Source organism: Nilaparvata lugens, chromosome 5 (genome assembly GCF_014356525.2).
Source record: "Nilaparvata lugens isolate BPH chromosome 5, ASM1435652v1, whole genome shotgun sequence".
Taxonomy (NCBI): Eukaryota; Metazoa; Arthropoda; class Insecta; order Hemiptera; family Delphacidae; genus Nilaparvata; species Nilaparvata lugens.
The window spans coordinates 41185683-41201179 of NC_052508.1; the positions used below are offsets into that span (position 1 = coordinate 41185683).

A 15497-nucleotide genomic window follows, 5' to 3' on the forward strand; every position below is an offset into this window, starting at 1 on the left:
TTACTGCATAATTATAATTTTGCATGGTTCTCTTATGCCTTATTGATAATATGACTACTCCTTATCATAAATAAGATTCAATTTTATTAGAGTGTTACCATGACTAGGCTATCTGTTCTCCAAGTTTCACAATTCTATTAGAGATTAGTTGGTTTCTTCAGAATTATTTTATGGTGTCAAAACACATCATCATATGATTTGCCCTCTGATTCCTGATATAAAACAATAATTCGGGAATATAATATAGGTTTCTATGATCCTAGTGGTTTTGGATCAGAAATCACACAAGTTACAAAGCCTGTTGATAAAAATAAGTGAGAAATGTGTCTACTGAAAAATTCAACAATACGCATAATAACAAATAAATTCAATTAAAATATATGTGCCATACATCGGTTAACCTTCTACTACATACAATAATATAATAATAATAATATATAATAATAAATGCCTTTATTTATTTTCAAATACATTACAAACAAATTAACTTTTGAAATAATAATTATCATGTAGGCTAATTACCCCATGGATTGAATCCGTCCGGGGGGAGATGTGAGTGACATATAATTACGAATAACTACTTATATTCAATTTTAAAATAAAGTCAACATTATAATTGAGTTTAAGAAAGTGCACTAATTTGAACAAGAAAAAACAAATTTGAAAAACCACATAATAAAAATTCAACACAGGTGAATTGTCTTTTCAGAAATTGAACTCGAAACTATTCTAAGAACATGGCCTTTTCACTACTCTTCTAAACGGATATTTTTGCGGAACTACCATGCGCTATACTAACTATAAATAACTATACTATACTCTATAAATAACCTCCACTCGCTTTACAAAATATCAATATCCTGATTAAAAATAAAATATTATAACTAGTAAGCAGTCCAATTTTCAATTAGCTGTGGTGATAATTTTCAATCAGGCTCAATTTCTCAGTGATAAGGTGTTGTTTCACATAGTTAAACTCTCTCGTTTTCTCTCAAAAGTCTATGTTGTCAACTTCATTAGCGAATTCAGCTACATTGTAAGGTGCTACCTTCAAACATTCTAATTCCTTACGGCTTTACCCTACTAATTATTGACGTTCCGAAGGTTTTTTCCACTTTGACTTGCTGCGTTGTGGACGGAGAAATTGTGTTATGTTGCCTCCAGTTGTAGCTGCACCTCTTGCTGGACTCTGTTCCTGATGGGCGATTCTCTTACTTTTATGCGACGCCGAGAACGCTGATAACGAGGCCTCTTCCAAGTACTTGTTCAACATGTCTTCTGTTAAATCATTCCAAGTAGCATAATTTCCATTGATTAGAAGTCCGATTCCCTTGATTTTAACGTCATAGCCAGCATCCCGCAGTTGCTTTTGAGTTGAATATAACTTCTTCTTCTTTTCTCTCGTTTCCTTGTCACAATCTGGATAGACAGATAGCTTACGAGTCTTTAATCTTATCCCATTATTTAGAATACTTTGTCTCTTCATGTTTGATACCAATGACAACATTATTGGGCGTTTGGTACTGGGACCAGCAGTTCCTAATCGTTTGACAAAATCAATATCTGTCTCTTTCAGTTCAACTTCCATCACACTATTACTCAAATCCAGTATTTTCTCCATGATCTGCTCACGACTCTCACCCTCTTTCTCCTCCATACCGTAAAATATAAGATTTTTCTCTCTGCGCATGGAATCAATCACTGCCCGTTGCCGCGATACCTCGAGTTTCAACCTATCATTCTCCTCAGTCAGTTTATCAATTCTTTTATTCTGCTCTCCAAGCAACGATGAAATATTCAATTCACTAATCACTTGTTTGATAGTTGTGAGCGTATTATCATTGATCTCATTTTTTATTTTCTCCAGCATTGCAAACATAACTTTCTCGCTTAATGCCATCCTAGATTCAGTTTAATACGATATAGCCAACTAGGATGTGTATATGTCAATTATTTGCAAATCGAGCACTCTGTAAACTCTTCAACTCAAAATTAAAACTTATTGCAAGATTAAAAATTAGGACTCGGAGACAAAGGAAGCTGAGGGAGCGCCAAGAGAGCATTCAAGGCTTTTTGGAAGAAATAGGTAGCTCCTGAGATGACAGGCAAAGGTATCAGGTGTGAGAGAGGCTAGGGATAAGTAATGTTGTATTATAAAACGAAATAAATTGAGAAACAAGAGGACACTGCCATCTAGAAAACAGTACTGAACCAAAAATTCATAACTTATGCCAAAAGTCTGCAGACCATTTTTGGAGCGAGATAGCGTTGCAATCACAAACAACAGCTGGTTGCTGTAATCAACCGTTAGTAGAATTCGGCAGTTTGGGAGGAGGGTGACGAAACGATGACCCTCTACTCCACCCACTCATCACTCGTGAACGAAGATAAGATAAATTCTTCAATGAAAATAATGGCTTCTTCAATCCTTGTGTTTCTGAACGAAGTGATCCGAATAAAAAAACCACTATATCTCTGTTAATACTTGAGGAATCGCAAATATATTTGACACACTTGTTCACAGCCCTTAATTAAACGGTTATGCCGACTTTTAAATCTCTCACTAGACAACAAACCACTTAAATACCTGGAAATTTTACCAGCAAAAACACCAACGACTATACTTACTTATCAGTCACACCCACTCCGATCTACTACATACAATACTCAAATACAAATGATCTCCTCCTCAACAAACAAACATAAAACATCTTTCAAACAATCCCTTCGCAGCTATGAGCGGTTCTTTGCAGTATTACGCTGCTGAAGCATTTCAAATGTTGGTGCAAAAACATTGTCAACTTAATGACACAATAAATTCTCAGGCTTGTAAAACCTAACAGTTCCCTTTGCAACTATCACATCATGATTTGTACATTCAACTTTTCCTTCTATTAACTCATCTGTCACCATCTTGTGATCTTTGGATTGTTTGGTAAGTTGGCCTTAAATTTAAATAATTACTATTTAATTAGTTTGTGAGTGATGAAGAATTTATAGATGGCTTCTTAATTTTCTATTTCTCTTATTTCAGGTGCTGGTTTAGCTGATCGAAGTGAATAACTCGTCGACTGAACAACTGCATTGTGTTGTGGTCGGAATAGGTACATATTTCGGCAGCTGGTAATGTGAGTGACAATTCAATCATGATATTTTTTTTTACTTTTCTTATCTCTGAATGGCCCAATATGGCTCCAGAAGGCTTGAGGTTAGAGATATTTTCCCACCAAGTTGAATCTGGCTTGCTTTCTTTGTACAGTTGGATTGTGTTATGTTAATTATGGCTGCGACTCTATATGGGCCAGTATAAATACTAAAGAATTTTCTTTTAGTTTTCCTAGAGCATTCGAGATTCTATAACTTTTCGAGAGTAACTCAACACTGACACTGTATTTGAACTGTTTGGATTTGCTATCATGATAGCACTTTTGTGAGGTCCCTGACCTTTCTAATCTCTGTTGTACCACGTGACAGATATCTAAGTCAGGATAATTTCCAGCGTTTGATGGTGGGAAGTTCATTAATTTCTCAATAAATATTTTGTTTCTTTCTCCGAAAATAATTTCTACCGGGGTGTATCCTGTGTTCTCGTTTATACAGTTGTTAGAACACTCTTCTAGGAACGGAAAATATCTAACCCAACTTTGATGTTTTTCAGAGCAGTATGCCCTCATAAATTATTGTGAAATCTCGGCCATACGGCGCTCTACTGGGTTCGAGCTGGGAGAATATGTGGAGGTTCAAGATGATTTGATGTCAGCCAGGTCAAGTATTCTTCTCCATTGTTTGCTACAGGAGTATAAAGCATTATCTGACAGAATGCGTTTAGGCTTTCCCACTTGTGGGGTCCATTTATTCACTACACAATTTGCTTCCCCTGTTAGTTTGCCAATTGGAAAGAACATAGTGTATTTTAAGAATATGCATGTTAACACGAATATATACTTTTTATCATATTGTGCCATAGTTAGAGGGCCGTAAATGTCTGCTGACACTAATTCTAATGGAACAGTTGGCAATATCGGTATCTTTTCTCCCCTGACTTGATATTTTTGATGTTTTGTTCTTCCACATAAGTTGCAGGCTTTGGCTACTTTTTTGTGAATGCCTTTGAAATAACATGCTTCTTTCAGTGTTCTGACGTTATGTTTTTAATGAATAACGATTTGCCTTGGCTTGGCGTCAATCGGTAGAGCATGAGAATTAAATACTATAAAATCTGGTCGTGGTTTTCTAGGATACAATTTCACTAATATCTTTATAGGCTTATTCAGGAGCTCTTGCAATAATTTAATACTGATTATTAACAAATATATATATATATATATATATATATATATAAGATTTATACTCTATGGTATTGGGGAGTGAAATGAATGGTACACCATAAAAAACTTTATACATATATTGAATGAATAATTTTGAAGAATCAGGTCAATATAGAGAATATATAGAGCAAAAAATTATACAATAAAACAAGAACAAATCAAAATAAATATAACAGATCAGTACACTATTTTTCAGTTCTATAGCACGAAACTTTACCATGTTCTTTCCAATTCATTGATCATATGCATTTATTTGCATGCACCTTTGATTTTGACTTGTTGTTGCTTGCCAATTTATGTAATCTCACTTTATATATTATTTCCCAAATCGAAGAATGATAAATTATTGACGAATCAATAATTAGATATATATTAATTTCTATAGTTCCCAATAAATTTCTCAATAATAAATATATATATCTCAGGGTGTAAGATTCGGCACCTGATGGAATTAGATAAATCAATTTATCCAAAGATCCAAAGAACCAGAGCTACATTTTATTGTTACAAATTGTATTATAAAATCAATGATTGGGTGATCATTAGTATTACAAGTTTAGAACCTTATATTCTTTTAATTGGTGTACTTTTAATATATAATTGACTCATTCTTATTCAATAAAGTATTTCTTATACCCTTTTAAGACTTGCGCAAGTTTTTGTATTAATTACTTAAAACCTTTCCGACGAGCTAGCTTTCATTCTCATTTCACTCGAAGCACTGAGGGCGCCCTAATTTTACTTCAACAATTTTTTTTCACTCACATGCTGAATTTCTATAAGTTTTTGGCGGCGATCTGAAATTCCTGGTAGTCCTGGATTGTTGGTGGCCGAAGTCGTCTCTTCCAAGGGATTAAATAAATATTTGGATGACTTTTGCTTTAAAACATCATCACAAAGTCTTATAGGAAATTAATAATTAGATTAAAACTTCAAGTCTTCAAAATGTACAATGAAGGGTATTGTGCTCTACAAATTTTTGGTGACATTCCATGGTGGTGTTTGGCAGGCAAGTGGGCTATTTCTCCTTCTCTTTTTCACAATTTTCATTTCCGACTTACAAATTTACATAGAATTTGAATAATTTGCTACTATGCCATTTAAAGGTTCAAATAGTTTGTGCCAATCTATTAAATTACTACTTATGTCACATATCTGATATTTTATCTGTCCTCGGGCCATATCCAATACATAAACTGAACAGTAAACATTCACAAAATCTTATCATTTTCAGAAATATATATAAATACATTTGAATCAGCTCACTATTGCCGCCCATCGATTACTATCATTTAATTGATTCATGCAAATTTGTTACAGTATACATGCGCCTATGAACATCCTACTTCCTTAATACATTAATTTATTTTTATTTTGGGTTTCAAGTACATTTTTTACATGCAATACAATTTTATAATCTTTATAGGTTGTTTCTCACTTTATAACAATGAGCCATGTGATTTTTTAGTTCATCTAGTTGCATACCATTTAGTTACAATAAATTTCTGCCAAGGTGTCTGGCTAGATTTTACGTTATGCAACTCGATCGATCATTATGTTGCTGATCAATAGATATTTCATGCCTAACCTCAAATTTCCAATACTCTATATAATATTATATAAGTAGCAAATTATATCCATTTCTATTCAGCTGTTCTAAATTTAGCGATGATATCTGATATTATCTAATCTTTAAAAACGTTATCGCATTTGGCAATACTAGACTATTATTCCACTTCAGACCTATAAATTTCTTTCAAATAGGGATTTTATTTACCCATCAGATTTTGATATGTTACACACGCCCCCGAATTCGAATTCAGAATATTTTGAGAATCAACAATGTTTTTAATACAAATTCTCTCATCAATATATCGACATAACCCATGAATATCCACCAAAAACACTTTCAAATATCATAATAATTTGCAGACCTTATCTGCTCACACCCCCCTTAACCCTAGAAAGCCAATCTATCGTTTAATTCACGAGCGTGTTTGGTTATTCATGTGGTACTCCCCTCTGTCTAGCATGATGGACTCGCCCAACCGGTTCTGTGCCTATCTGGCATGCATCTATCAGTCAGTCATCGGTGTACTGTGTTATTAGAAGCTAGTTTCGCTCAGTGTCAAGATGCTCGTAGAAATCACGATAGATTAGCTTAGCTGTTCGGTTTTTTGAAAAAGTACAATATATTGTTTTTCATTGAAAACTGATAATATTTTGTTTTTCGGGTAGTTTTAGTGCTAAATAAGTTTTAAAAATGAATCAGAATCTTAATGAAAGTGAAATTAATAAATATTTTCAAGAGAGTAGTACAAGTGATGAATCAAACATTGATTCTGAATCAGATGATGAATTGCACCAAATTGAACATGATGATGTTATGAATAGTGATGACACTGATAACAACCCGGACTACAATCCTGTTGCAGACCAAGGAAGGCCAGGGATTTTAGAATCAGATGAAGAAGAACCTCTTCCACCAGAAAAGAAGAAGAAGACTGCTGAAGTAAATACTGTTGTTTCTCACTCACCTGCTGCAATACAACCAATAATCTCAATTCCTGCAAACACATCTTCATCTGTAAGTCAACTTATCACAATCGCCAAACAACATGGTTTGCCTCATAACAGAGAGGAAAGGCCCTCAACATCAACAGCTGATCCACACTTGGTAGTTTGCACCAGAGTTAGTCTTCGAGGGAAAGATGGACATCGTTGGACAAACAAACCAACAACACATATGAATAGATCTTCAGCAGCTAGAAATATTATTCACATATCACCTGGATGCACTGATACTGCTAGAAACAAGCTAATACCAGTGGAAGTTTTCAGACATTCCCTAACTCATGAAATAAAAACCAAAATTGTGCATTACACTAATTTGAAAATCAAAGAAAAAAGTGCAAATTATAACCTTCCTGGGAAAACCGTTGCTGCTATGAGTGATAGTGAGTTTGATGCTCTGTTAGGCTAGTTACATACACATCGATTTTTGGTCGTACGATATTTTACCGTCCTTATAAATTCTATCAGATTGAACAGATGATTTCAAACATATGATGTTTGCCAAGTTCCATTTAATCTCATAGAATTCATAGTGACGACAAAATATCGTACAACCAAAATTTGATGTGTGTGTAACTAGCCTTAGGGTTACTGATACTTTCAGCTGCTCAAAAAGACAGTCACCTTCCATCTTCTAGAATGTTTAACCCACAGATCAGTGGTGAGAGATATCATGCAACCATGAGCTGTGATCGATTCGACTTCTTGTTAGAGTGCTTACGTTTTGATGATTATGCTACCAGAGCTGAAAGAAGGGAAACAGACAATTTCGCACCAATAAGAGAAATTTGGGAATTATTTATTACTGCTTGCAAAAGTTCATACAAACCTGGCTCATTCCTCACTATTGATGAGCAACTACTTGCATTTTGTGGAAGATATAAATTTAGGATGTACATTCCAAACAAACCAGACAAATATGGCATAAAGTTGATTTTAATGTGCGACAATGCCACAAAGTACATGATTGATGCTATACCATATACTGGAGAAACAATGTCCACAGAAGGTTTACCTCAAGCTGAGTTCTTTGTGAAGAAGTTATCAACGACTTGTCATGGATCCAATCGGAATATAACCATTGATAACTGGTTCACGTCTGTTCCACTTGCAACCTCTCTCTTGGATGATCCATACAAACTCACTATAGTAGGCACACTGAGAAAAGACAATTGAGAAATCCCTCCTGAAATAAAAAATCCCAAGGGAAGAGCCATAGGGACAAGTATGTTTTGTTTTGATGGGCCAAAAACTATGGTTTCTTACAAGGTTAAGAACTCTAAAGTGGTTTTACTTCTATCAATGTGTCATGAGAAACCAGTGATTGATCAACACTCCAAAAACCCCAAATAATTCAGACATACAATGCTACAAAAGGAGCAGTTGACACATTAGACCAAATGTGTCACCAGATTTTGTGTAGTCGTAAGACTAAACGGTGGCCATTGTGTGTATTCTATAGAATCCTGAACATTATTCTAGTGAATTCATATGTCATATATGTGACAAATTTTGTGAAAAGGGGACAAAAACCACTGTCAAGAAGAAAATTTGCAATGGAGATTCACTACAGCCTCATTGAACCCTGGCTGAAAGAGCGAATAAAGTGTCCAACTTTGACCCAGAAACTCAGAGAATCTATCGCCAATATTTTGAAAGTTCCAATGCCAGACAGAGCCCAAAACCTTCCTCAAAACATTCCACGAACCATTTGTGGGATATGTCCATCAAAGAAGAGGAGAATGACAGAGAACTGCTGCTGCCGCTGGAGGAAACCAATCTGTGCAGAGCATCGGGCAAAGTGCTGTGTTGACTGTGCCCAGGACTTGTAATACATCATATCAACACATCAACCTTACTTGTTTGTATTGATATGAATAACCGATTAGTGTTGATTATGGTTTGAATTTGTATCTAGAAACGCTTGTTTCAATCATTTTTCTACCAAGTCGTGATTTTTACGATAGATTAGCTTCAATGTCACTTTTAGATAGATTAGCTTTCTAGGGTTGAATCTCCATCAAATATAATAACAAATTTTCTCCTTATCAACACAAAAATATCACAAATACACCATCTTAAACACATTTTCTCCTCTACAACCTAATACAGTACTTTCAAATTTGCTGCTTGCCATGGCGCCAACTTATCTTCATACAATACACATCTGACTCTCATATAACAAATTTCTTTCAAAAATAATTTCGATTAACAAATTTTTTGGGGCTTATACTTCATCACAATTTCTAGGTCTTTAATATTAATAATATTCTATAAATCAGGTACAATTCTTCTTTTTGCTATACATTGGGTTAGGTTTTTTGGTAACTCGTTCCAATTTAGGTTTCTCGGTAACAACATGGCATAAATAATGGTAATAAAATATAAAACATAAATAAATATATTAACATTAATAAATACATTAAATGACATATATAAATAGCTTTTGGGAACAATCCTCTTTTCAGAAACATATGTTTGAGGGCTATATACTTTCGATCTAGATGGTCTTGACTAGTCTACTGGTTCTAGATATCCACTTTCTTGACATCATAATTTCTTAGCTTCTACTCCCACAGATACAAAGTTAACCTATTCGTCACAATTTTCACATTTTAAGGTAATTCACTCAATTTATTTTTACTATCCCGCTTGTGCCCTTTTTTATACGATGTTGATTACGAAAATACATACTTAAAAATTGTTCTTTTGTTTGTTTCAGGCTTCTAATGGTTGGAAGGAATCAAAAATTGAATTTGTTGACACGCGGTTGCTTCATCAATATTGAATTTATTTAGAAAGGTCAGTAATTGGTTGATAATAATGTTTTCATTTGACTTCTTATCATATTTCCTTTCAAATTCTATGATAGTGCATGTAGAATTGTCGTGGTTTTCCCGTATCTTCTTGTGTTTCTGTTTGTAGCTATGCTGTAGGCTGGTTAGGTTATCTGCTATCTGTTTGTTATTGATAGATGAGTCTGTCCTAATGATAATTTCCCCTTCATAAATTTAAAACCCCGGTATCTTGTATACTTCTCCAACCTATTCATTGATCCAGTTCCATTTAATCCATTGTTATGTCCAATCAACTCCTTGGGTTTCATGTCTCTATTTTCGTGTTTGTCACTATAATACTCATTTGATATTTCCAACTTACATTTATTATTAATCACCATGATGACAACAATAAGCAATTTAACAATACAGGATTTCTAATCGACAATAATACCTTCTTCTAACAATAATACAACTTTCATCATCACATTAATATCACAGACTCTAAATAATAAGACAGCCATAATAACAATCATAATACTGTTACCCAATACATTTAACATCTCTTTCATAGCATATCCTTTCCATAGATGATAACAATCAGGTGCTTTTATTTTCACTGGATTACTCCTTATTTCTTTCAATTCCACACAACATTTTCCATTCATCAGTTCCTCACAGTACTCTTCATCGTTTTCATTCAGGTAGCCATCATTATTTTCAATTTCATTCCATTTATTTTTTCCCCAGTAGCGGTCACATTGATAAGCAGCTGTCTTAAATTTTATGTGCTGTGGATGAATGCCATCGGTCCCTTCCTGTCCTCCTTGGTGTTGGTTCGGTGTCCTCCTCTGCCTCTTGAAGCATGCATGTGGCCTCTATCGGCGCGCGCGGTACCTCCCTTGTCACTTCTGCCTCCAGGCCTTGTGGTGCTGGTTCCTTCGGTCCAGGTCCTCCATGGGGTCCTTGGTCTGCTGTGGGGGGGGTCCATTGATGTGTGGGTGTGGCGTGCAAAGCGGGATGTATGGTGGCAGTCTCCTCCTGGCAACTGTTTGTGTTCTCTGGTGGTGATGGGTCTTCAGCGGGGAACAGTATACTTGAAATGGGTTGTTGCTTGTGGCTGGTTTTCGGTGGTGTATCTGGTGTTGGTTTCTGTGTTCTTTGTAAGTTTTATCTGGTTGCATGCGCTAATGTGTAGTTTGCACTTATTTGATGTGGTGGCGGTTTATGATATCTATTATAATTATTGTGAGCGTAACCATTATTTGTGTTTAATCGATCATGGCCATCATAATAATTTCTGTGATTATTTTGCTGTAAGTAATTATTTGTTGGGCAATTTTGAAAACTTCTGTTATTCAAATTATTATTTTGTTTATGATCATAGCGGTGTTCAAATTGAGGAGTAGATCAGGAGCAATCATACGGTGCCAGTCCATAAGCTTGGCTGGTTTACTGATTAATTTTTGAATAATGTTGATTCTGTGTATACATTTGATCTGACCGGTGATTTGATATTGCCATCACAGATTGTATGCCATATAGATGATTTATTAATTGTTTACAATCAGTTATTGGTTGAGTGGCGAGTGCCATTCTAACTTGATAAGGTAGCTTTTTCAAAATGATACTCGCTAAAGCAGATTCGTTAATCAGCTCGTTCAGCTGAGAATTCTTGAACTGTAGAGCAGTGACAAAAGTGGTATATGCACCGTCTAGATTAGGATTGAAATCGCATGATATAATATCTGCTAGTACATCCAACTGTTTACTTCTGCTCCAATACTGTTCCAGGAAGACAGCGATAAACTCCTCCAATGATGTAAACTCATGGGCTCTACTCCGAAAAAACATCAGGGGTTCGCCGCTTAGTAAGCTGGTCAAACGGAGTTGCCACATACTCCAAGAGGTGGGTGCAAGAGTTTGTACTAATTTTATTTGGTCAATGAACGGTTGAGGTTGCAAATGGCAATCTGTATTATCAAATTTACTCAGTGTCTGCAGTATACTGTGTGAATTAATGCTGTCTGCCTGAGTTCCATGGGGCTGTTGCTGGATTTGATTTTCTAATGCTACTATTTTCTCATGTGCCATCTGCCATTGATTACTACTTGCAATTTTATTGGTCTTTACCTCTTGGTTGAATTGTGTTAGAGTGGACTTTTGTATTTGTAGAGTTCCATTTAAAGCTTTACATGTTTCTGTGTTCTGATTTAGATTACTTTGTGATTGATTCAGTTGTGTGTACATGTTGGTTTGTTTATTTTGCATAGCTGTGATACTATTAGTATTTTTATCGACTGTAGTTGATAGGTTTTGGTTAGCGGCTGTAATCTATTTTTTGATTTCCTGTTGGCAATCAGCTTTAATGCTGGTTGCTATTTCTTGAATAGGTGCGGTGGTTTGTATTGTTAGACTATCTATCCTTTCATTTAGTTCACAGGTAACTGTATCTAACCTCTCTGATAATCCTGCCGTAACTTTATCCTGACTTTCCCTTTGTAAATTTATCATTACCTTTAGCTCTTTCCTATGATTTTCTACTTTGCTATCGATAGCATCTGATCTCTCTTCTATTGATTGTATGGCGTCCGCTGTCTCCTTCATGCCCTGCTCTACTGTTTGTTTATTTGGTCTGTACAACCGCCGTACATGTATGAAACTTCAGAGTTTGTGGGAGTGTGGTTCATTATACTAATGTGTGTCAAGTGTAAATTAAAAAATGATGAATAATATGCAGAGGGTATTTTATAAGGACACAAGGAGGATTTACTGCGGAACAGTTGTGTGCAATGTGCTTGGATATCAATTATCAAGGTATTTATTACTTAAGTTTTTATAATACCCTAGCGCTCATGTATTGGAATGTCGATTCCTGACAAGCTTACAGACTGTGGCTTATACTGTTCTCCAACCGGCTTATATATAAAATATTTATGACTAGACAAATTTCAGCAGTTTAGGCCCATAAAATGATATAGCTCTCTAAAATATAGTTTCCTCAATAATAATAAAAATTTTATAAAATAATTTCTTCTTGTTTAAAGCTATTGTTTCCCAATAAGGTAGTTTTGTTACTTGCCTGTATTCCCCAATACACTCTTACTATCTATTATCCATCCACAACGAATCTCATTAACAGCAATATACAGTCTTAATGAGCTCTGTTCTCATCATCAGTCCCACGTTAAATGCGACATGTCTCTCTGACATTATTTTTTTAATGAATAACGATTTGCTTCAGCTTGGCGTCAATCAGTAGAGCATGAGAATTAAATATTATAGAATCTGGTCGTGATTTTCTAGGATACAATTTCACTAAAATCTTAATAGGCTCATGCAGAAACTCTTGCAATAATTTAATACTGATTATTAACAAATATATATATATATATATATATATATATATATATATATTGACGTTTTTGTGCCTGTTGTGGGTCCAGTAAAATTTAAACTCTTATGTAGTTCCCCGGGACCCCCCATTTTAATTTGATCAGATAGTCACAAAATGAAACTATTATGTTATACCTGAAGAACTTGACTTGCTGAATGGTTATATTCCACTCAATTTATGATATATTCATCCATAATTAATCTAGATCCTTGTAAAGTTATTCACCTCATGATGGTCCTTTCTAACCTCCAAAGTGCTTATATAATTCTGCTATATAAAATCTACTCCTATGTTGGGTCTTGAGTGATTTGGCGCCAACATTATAGTTGCATGCAAATTTTACTCCTCAAGAAGGTCCTTCAATATTATAATTGCTGCATGAAATGTGCTCCTATGTTTGGTCCGCTGAGCTGTGTTGCCAATTCTCATATAGTAAATAAATTTCACTCCTCATGAAGGTCCATCAAACGTTGCCATACTTCGTATTTGTAATAATGATTCGAGATTTGTTTGAATCAACCAGCGACCGGCTCCATGAACTTGTATTGCACATAACTCAAAACATTTTGTAGAGCATTGTCAATAAACTAAGATTTTCATGCTGTCAGAATATGTAAAGGGAAAAAATTGTACAAGCACCGTTTTTTTATGCATTTAAAGTTGATTTATTTATTTATTTGAGGTTGCATAATAAGTCAAGCATGCTCAATAAATGTAGAAATCTAGGAGATTACCCTGAAAACCCCAATGAGCTGTATCAGTTGAAAGGGAATTACCGAATTAAGAGCCATTTGCACAGTCAAAGCTTAAACTGAATTTAATCAGCTGGTGGCTTAAACTCAAAATGTAACACATTATAACAAACGAGACTTGATATGGATTTAATCCAGTTTAAGATGGAATTTTCGTTTAAACTGTCACTGTGCAAATGGCCCTTAGAGAGACAATAACAACTATAGAACAAGTACAGTTTTCACGAAATGAAATTTTTCAAGTTCAAGATGACAGACAAAAAGCATTACATTAGGGAATTTTTGGGGATACAAGGCATGTGTTCAGGAGCTGCAAGCTTCAGTGGGTGGCAAGGTCGGTGGATGCTAATGGTGTGAGCGACCATAAAGGTTTTAAACATCCCTTCTCTTGAGAATATAAAAAATGGGCTGTTAATATAAAAGAATTTGACTTTTGGGTATCTATCAATCATTGGAAATTAAAAAAAATGTTTTTGACTTTCTCATCAGAAATTAACCACACTTATCTTAAGGTATGAACATCTGAATAAAATTGGGGAATGGTCGTGAAATTCAAACTTATTTGCTGGAATAATATCAAGGTTTCGATTGTTAAAACTGAATGAAGACTTTTGGGCAGCATGCCAGGTCTTTGAATGAATTTTAATCACAATACCGTCTTTACCGAACACTGCCTATTGTTATATTGATTTTAGAATTATTTTGTGTATCAATAAATTCAGTTTATTGCAGTGACATACACAAGAAAGTACAATAATGAAGGACTACTGGAATCATTAAAACAAACTGTTACTACATTTACATTATAATGAGCAATGTACTCCAACATCTTCCAAGTATGACAATTATTCCTTATAGAATATTAGTGAGTCTAACTCCAATCTCTAGAATATTATCAAATTATCTGATATTAATTGATTTGTATACGAAGTATTCATCCATAGAAGTGTAGGTTCATTCCTTAACACAAGGTGGGTCTTTTGTTTAAATCTCTACAATTCGTGTTGGTCTGTTCAATGGTAAGAATATACTCAAGTATGTAATTTATATAATGTATATATTTATTAATTTATATATGTAATGTATGTATTTATGTAATAGAAATCTTAATTACTGCATCACTGTATATTATATAAATTGTACCTGATTGGATAAAGATATGAAGAAACATTTGAAAAATATGATTCCAAGCTCAGAAATGCTAAAAATGCATTCATTTTTCCATAGAATAAAATGAGAACTCAAAGTTCAGCTGAATGTCTGGTAGGGAATACGGATATTACTCTATTTTTATTCTTAACCAGCATCACATTTGAAAATTCTTATAACTTTGTTAAATTTGGACAGATTGATTTAAAAATTTAGAAGAATCTCAAATATATGAAAAAAACGTTCACGACTTTTTGTAGAATTTTCCCATGACTCCTTCACCTTCCTAAGCCGAAAAAACATAATTATTATGAGAGTTGTGACGCTAGGCAGAAATTTTCAAAAGTCGCGCTTCGTTCAGCTGTCGCCCGCCAAGGAACTGAATTGGATAACTTTTCCCGCGTAACAACGCTATTGGGTAGTTGAACTTGAACCGGCAAGTTCAAACGATATGCATTCATTTTATCTCTCTATAAAAGTGGAAGCTGTAGATAACACCAAGTTACTTGGAATACAAGGT

At 34.6% G+C, this 15497-nt stretch overlaps 1 protein-coding gene across 1 annotated transcript; it reads right to left on the reverse strand.

Annotated features, from left to right (window-relative positions):
* Positions 1-1087: 1087 nt before the first annotated feature.
* On the reverse strand, positions 1088-1900 carry LOC111045470. Its single transcript, XM_022330898.2, has one exon. It carries the CDS (start codon positions 1898-1900, stop codon positions 1088-1090), a length of 813 nt encoding a protein of 270 aa, XP_022186590.2.
* Positions 1901-15497: the final 13597 nt, after the last annotated feature.